General features: G+C 41.8%; 1 protein-coding gene across 3 annotated transcripts; it reads right to left on the bottom strand.

Annotated features, from left to right (window-relative positions):
• Positions 1-15: 15 nt before the first annotated feature.
• LOC123967009 lies at positions 16-5,151 on the bottom strand. Of its 3 annotated transcripts, none has more exons than XM_046043059.1 (3): positions 1,733-5,151; positions 1,506-1,622; positions 16-1,388 (listed from the first exon to the last, which is right to left on the bottom strand). In XM_046043059.1, exon 1 carries the CDS (start codon positions 4,948-4,950, stop codon positions 2,815-2,817), a length of 2,136 nt encoding a protein of 711 aa, XP_045899015.1. In that variant the 5' UTR covers positions 4,951-5,151; the 3' UTR covers positions 16-1,388; positions 1,506-1,622; positions 1,733-2,814. The 3 variants fall into 3 exon arrangements, with proteins under 3 accessions (XP_045899015.1, XP_045899016.1, XP_045899014.1); XM_046043060.1 differs by having other exon boundaries at positions 16-1,216; positions 1,295-1,622; XM_046043058.1 differs by having other exon boundaries at positions 16-1,622.
• Positions 5,152-6,464: the final 1,313 nt, after the last annotated feature.

The following is a 6,464-nucleotide window of genomic DNA, read 5'->3' on the forward strand; positions in this document are numbered from 1 at the left end:
ATCTGACAATGCTAGTTAGTTAATTAGAGGTTAATTTTGCTTGTAAAATTAAACAAAATAATGTTTTCCCCTGGTGTTTTGGCCTGCTTGTTAGTGTCTCCTCCTTTCCCCCTGTGTGTGCTCTCCCTCTCTCTCTGCTCCTGAGCCAGTTGACAGTCCGCACCTGCACCTCATCGGCCACCTCCTCTGCCTGCCACACCTGCCAGCAATCAGCCTCATCTCTGACAGTACTTCAACCCCGGTTCTCCAGTCAATCGCTGCTTGATCGTTGTTGCTCCAGACCTGGTGTCACCGTTTGCCTCAAGCCTTTTTTCCCCCCTTCATTTCCGTTTCCCTACTCTTGGTTTGTCCCTGTGTCTAACCCTGTCTGTCTGCCTTCCCCCAGGTTCACTCACCCTCGTCCTCTGTCAAGTCAACTGGGCTCGCCACCCTGCCCTCTCCCCTCGGACCTCCTCCTGGCTCCTCCCCGTGCTTAGCCAGTCAGCCTGCCACCACACTCCTCCACCAACCCTCCCGGTCACTTCTCCCGTGCCTCCTCTCTTCCTCGGTCCCCAGTGGCTCCCGGCTCCCTTGTCTAAGTAGCCTCGGTTCCCCGTGCCCGTGTTTCCCCGGCATCCACCTCTCCCTCACCTCCACTCCCTCAACCCCTTTTTCCCTAAATAAAAACTTTTCATCCTGAGCGTTGCTTTTTGGTCCACTCTGTCCACACCATAACAGTTTCTAAATACCACAGCGTGTGCTGTGCAAGTCCTCTTCAACGTACGAACTTAAGTATATTTCTTTTTCACCTGGGTGTGATTTTTGTAAGATGGAGGAATGATATTATGTTTTATATATATTAAGGATTTCAAATAAATAACAAAACAAGCATAAACATTATTAAAAACATGTAGTAAATAAAAAAAAAGTCTATATTGTTTTAATAATGCATACATTCAATTAACCTAATCTGCATGTCTTTGCAGTGTGAGATGAAACTGGAGCACCCGGAGTAAACCCACGCAAACACGGAGAGAGAACCAGAACTGAACACCAGTCCTGGCTTACTGGTTTCCCACCCATGAAAATGCACACATTTGTTAATATTTTAGATGTGTGGAGTCTGATTCCCCTTCACAAAAACTCACCTCTCTATATCTACTTATCCTCTGCTCTGCACCCACATGTTGATCTTCTCCTTTATTTCAGTCTTCAGCCTGCCAGCTTCCCATGGACCCTGAAGAAGTACAGACACGAGTAGTCAGGATGGCCCAAGTTGCTCTTGACTTGACTTGCTTCACAAAGTTGAAGACACCTTTTTTCGGCGATTGGGTGGGACAGGGCGATGACTAAATGTCCACACCCACTTTCAAAGGCCCAGCAGCTTCCAGGACCAGAGGGGAGTGTACCTGAGGAAAGAGAATGAAACAGAGAGTTTAGGATATTTTATGTATAAAAAATAATAGACAGTAAACCAATGTCAGCTATTATCATAGAGCCATCTGTTTTGTGTTTGTAGTTCCTACCTGAATAACAGTCCTTGGGCACACAGGTGGTCGCCAGACAGGCATCCCCAAAAAATGTCTGTCCTGCCTCTTGTGTCTGGTAATTTTTTGAGGCTAGCTGGAATAAAACACTGGCTACTGCACACAAAAGCACACACAAAGAAAATAAGAAAGCAATCTATAAACTAAAATGTAAGTGTGAATTACAATCTGACAAATGAAAATGGCTGATGATTTAGATGTCTCACTTTGAGACTCCAGAGCAAAGTTGGGCAAAGTGTCAACTGCCGTAGCAGGTTGTTCATCCTTTTTATTTTATTTCTTTAACCTCAGCAGATCGTCCTGCAGCTGTCTGAGTTGCGTCACCACGTCCTGTAAGGGAGAAGAGATTAGTTAAATAATGCTGCATGTTCAAAACGTTGGGATAGTAACACATCAATTTGTGTTTCATGTGTAAGTGAGAACATCTTCGGACTCTGATTGCATTTAGTTGCATTGGAAGAATAAAAACGTTTTATCTAAAGAGACAGCCAAGCCGCTTTCATGGGCCTTATTGTAGTCGTGACAATAGATGAGACTGACGATAGTTATATTTATTTTCACTATAATTCCATGAAACACAATGAAAGAATATTTGACTATTTGGGATTCATACAATTTCTGTAATAAAACATTGAAAATCCTTTCAGATGGGGGATGCTGGGAAAAAATCTTATCAAATGGGGATCTGTGGTCTAATTTGTGGCAGTTTAGGGGTCCTTGAAATGAAAACGTTTGAGAAAAACCATTGTTCCATTGTGAAGCTCAATTTGTTGTATTGAGCTGAAAATGACACGTGCACTCAATGCAAAAAATACTGTCAGATTCAACCAATCTGAGAGCAGAGAAAAAAACAACCAAAATCAAACACTATTTTAGGTTTTTTTTAATTTATTGATTTTATGATTTTTAAAAATTTTAAATAGGGGGGGAAACCGGAGCAACCAGAGAAAACCCATGCCAACACGGGGAGTATAGAAACTCCATACAGCAAAGCTCAAGGCAGGGAGTCCAACCCAGATCTTTGCTGTAAGGCCACAGTGTTAAACACTGAGCTGCAGTGCGGCACTGAGCGTTTCTCACAGCGGACATTTTGACCCAAGTGTAAATGGTAAATGATCTGTACTTGTATAGTGCCTTTCTAGTCTTTACGACCACTAAAAGCACTTTTACACTACATCACATTTAGCCCATTCACACTATGAGGCAGAGGCTAAGGCGCCATCTGCCATCAGAAACAGAACAGAACTGCTACTGTACGTCAAAATGGCCGCTGTGAGAAAGGTTCAGGTCAGTGTGAGACAGCTGAGCTGTAAGCTACTGGACCACAACACATGATGCACCACGCGAAGGTCGTGCTTGCAGCTTTTCCCAATGCTGAAAAGAACCTGGAAACTGCGGACTTTGGGGGTGAATTGAAGAGGGCATTTATATGGATTTTCAGATACTTCACAACAGCATCATCAAAAGATGTATGGTTTGATGCCATTGCAGCCTCCAGTATCTTTCTCGGAGAGCCAAACTCCCGGTCAAGGTCTTTAATCATGGCTTTGTTGACTTTTGTCATGGAGTTCTTGGTTTTTCTAACAGGGCCAATGAATTTGATCTCATCCACTACCTTGTCTGACAGACGCTTGATGATGGCGTTGATGTCTGCCATCTGCATGGACCTTTTGGTTTTCAAAGGGGCCTTTGTGACAAGCCTCATGAGCAGGTCAGTGATGAATTTGCTGGTCATCTGCTCTGATGTGGAAGAAGAGGAATCATTTGACGCTGCGGACAGATCCCCACCTTCAGGCACTGGAGTACAGGAGTAATTGATTGCTCTGGGTTCAGAGGTTACTTCTTCAGGAGCTCCTGAAGTCACCTCGACATTGCATTTGCGCAATTGCTGACTGTCAACATGAACCCTGACATTCAAGTTCTCACCATCAAAATCCATGCAGACGGATGCAGAAACTTCATCATCATTAATAGATGATATTCTTGAAGTCTGCCTGTTGCTGGCTTCAGGGCACTCCAGCCTGATAGTGGCATTTTCTGGTGGTGGAATCAGCACTGTTGTGATTAGGTCTTCGATGTCAGTTAAGGCACCTGCCACTTCATCGCTGATCTCCATCCAGAGCAGCAGCTGCTGCAAGAACTTTTGCACTGCGTCCTCTGTGGCGGTATATGCCTTCGTCCTGACAGGGGCAGAGGCGCTTCTCACCCTTTGGACCGTGGGAATCTTATATGTCTGGCGAGCCATCAGATTACCGTATATTTTGTCAGTCAGCTCCTTTGAAAACTTCCTGATCACGCCCGTGGATTTGATGTCTTCCAGCGCTTTGTTGGATTTTGCTGCAGCGTTCTCTGGAAGGTTGAATTTATTAAACAAGCTGTCAACATCTTTTTTGATGTTCTCAAAATCTAGTTGAGAAAACTGCTGCTCTCTCATGCTGATCAATGTGGAGTTGCTGGTTGGATCACTAGATGCACGTCTGGGCCTTGGAGAATAAGGAACAGTTCCTGGTAAAATGCCATCAATAGCTTCTTCAAAGTCATCCTCTTCCATGGGTTTAGGCTGACAGGAATCTGAGTTGGGTCTCACAAGGAAGTCTGCGTGTTTTGTCTTCAGCTCGTTCATCATTTTGACAAACTTTTTTTTAGCAAACTTGAAAAAGCTGCGTTTGCAAACTGCTTGGTCGGCACTGGCGATACCTTGTGAAGGTGCGGCCTGTGAGACAAGAAAGTCTCTCACTTTATCAAATATTAACCCTATATTAAAATGAGGTCTTGGTGAGCATCTTTTGTCACTGCTGCTAGCTACATCTCCCAAGTCCTGAGAATGCAGGTCATCTAATACAGTTTTGACAATGTCAGATGCTACATTATGAGCTTCCAGAGAGGTTCTGGGAGAAAGGACAGCATTTTCAGCCTCTTCTGTAAGGTCTCGTGTCTTACTGGACCATTTGGCAAGGATGTCAGTCACAGCTTCAATCACTGAGGGGATGGAGATCTCGGATTTTACGCTCCGAGGCAGTTCACATCTCTCTGGTTCCTCTATTTCCATAATCTCTTCTGGAGATTCAGAGCTGTTGTGTGGAGCATACATATTTTCTGCAATCTCACATTTGTCTTGTGGGACTTGAAAAGCACAAGCAATGCTACCAGGGAGGGAGTCTCTGAATTGAGTGTTGAAGTTCTCCAAAACTGTACTCACAGCAGCCTGAGATGCACTCTTTTGCATGTGCTCCTGAAACACTGTCATATTTGTCAAGATGTCCACAGAGAGTATCCCATCAGCCACTGTAGCTTGTGTGGCTGAGTCCAAAGTCCCTTCAGCTAACATGTTCCGCTGTGCTGTAGATATTCTTGCGAAATGTTTTATTAGGATGGGCAGAAGAGGTGTGATAGTGTTGTCCATCTGGAAACCGGTTTGGTCCATTTTGGTATGTTCTGTTCACAAAGCTCTGCTTTTCTTCCGTTTATTTGAAACTTACTGTAAAGTGTTTAGTAATGTGTAGAGTAAGTAATTTTCTTGGAAATTGTATCTTGCTTAATGTTTTCACTACTGTCTACCTCGCTATGGTTTCTGACTGTGGTCTGGAAGTCCCTTGTCAAGAGTGAAAACTGAATGTAGAATTTAGTTACCAGCACACTTTATATAGTCAGGACTATATGACATCACGTGTATTGATTCACATCAAAGCACAGCGTCACACATCAAAGGAATTTGAATTTAAACACAAAGTCCTGCAGGCGGACTCAAATTTCCCTTATTGACTTTATTGAGAACGTCAGCATATACATACAACATATAAAGACATTCATCATTTCATTGTCCAGGGGTATAAAAATAATTGAACATTCATTACGATCACAGCAATTAATCATTTACAACCAGCGCCGATCACGCGTCAGAGGCAATGGAATTGGAACACAAACCCACGCGTGCAGCAGGCGTCTGCACACACAACAATCAATCAATCTTGCACGAAGAAATCAATTAGCTGCAGGACTTTTTATTTCTTAGCTACCGTGTGGAAATAAATTCTCAAATTAAATCGAAATATGTTCTCATACGATCACCGATTGTCATATGCCTAAATAAATAAAGTGTGAATTAATCTTATCTTGTGTGGTCAATAAATTATGCCTCTCCTCTGCCAGCACTGCCTAACGTTATAATGGTTACAGTATCATTTTTTGGACATTAAACAGGCAATCAATGCTGTCAGGTCAGTATCAAAGCCATTATTGGATAAAATACTGTAAAATTCGCCTTTTTTACAATCTGTGCGCACGAGTTTAGCGGTTCATGATTTCGGTAGAAACAAGTCTGTGTCCAGTTTAATTAAATTTATATTATTAAATGATGAGTGCTCCTGACAGTAGGGGGGAAGGTTCAAAGTATTAATGTAAGAAAATGACAAGCCTGTTCTGTTGACTTGCACTGTGACCCAGGAGCAGATCACTTTTTGTAAATAATGAATGCCCTTTACCAATAGTTTGCAACTTGTTAAGTAATACTGGTCATTTCATTTTATTTTATTTGAACGTGTTTTGGTCTGCTGTACCTTTTATTGTCCAGGAATTTATTTTTGTAATGTACAGAAGATTAAAGTTTTCTAGTTGTCTGTATGTGTGTGTTTTAAAATACATTTTTTAATTATATTTATTATGCTATACGGGCATTTAGCAAGGTATTTTTAATGCATTAATAATGAATTATTGTCTTACTGAATGGTTTCATAAAGCAGCTTTGTAGTATATTGATAGCGGCTCTTGGAGTATACTAGTAAGAAACTAATAATCAGAAAGTATATTAAAATATATTGCAATTATTTTAAAGTTGAGTTTAAGTATTTCTAAAAGAACACTTAACATACTTTAAGTTGTTCCAAAATAACACATTTAATATACACTTAGTATGGTACAATTAAAATGTAATAAGTGCAT

The sequence above is a fragment of the Micropterus dolomieu genome, unplaced genomic scaffold (assembly GCF_021292245.1).
Source record: "Micropterus dolomieu isolate WLL.071019.BEF.003 ecotype Adirondacks unplaced genomic scaffold, ASM2129224v1 contig_14781, whole genome shotgun sequence".
NCBI lineage: Eukaryota > Metazoa > Chordata > Actinopteri > Centrarchiformes > Centrarchidae > Micropterus > Micropterus dolomieu.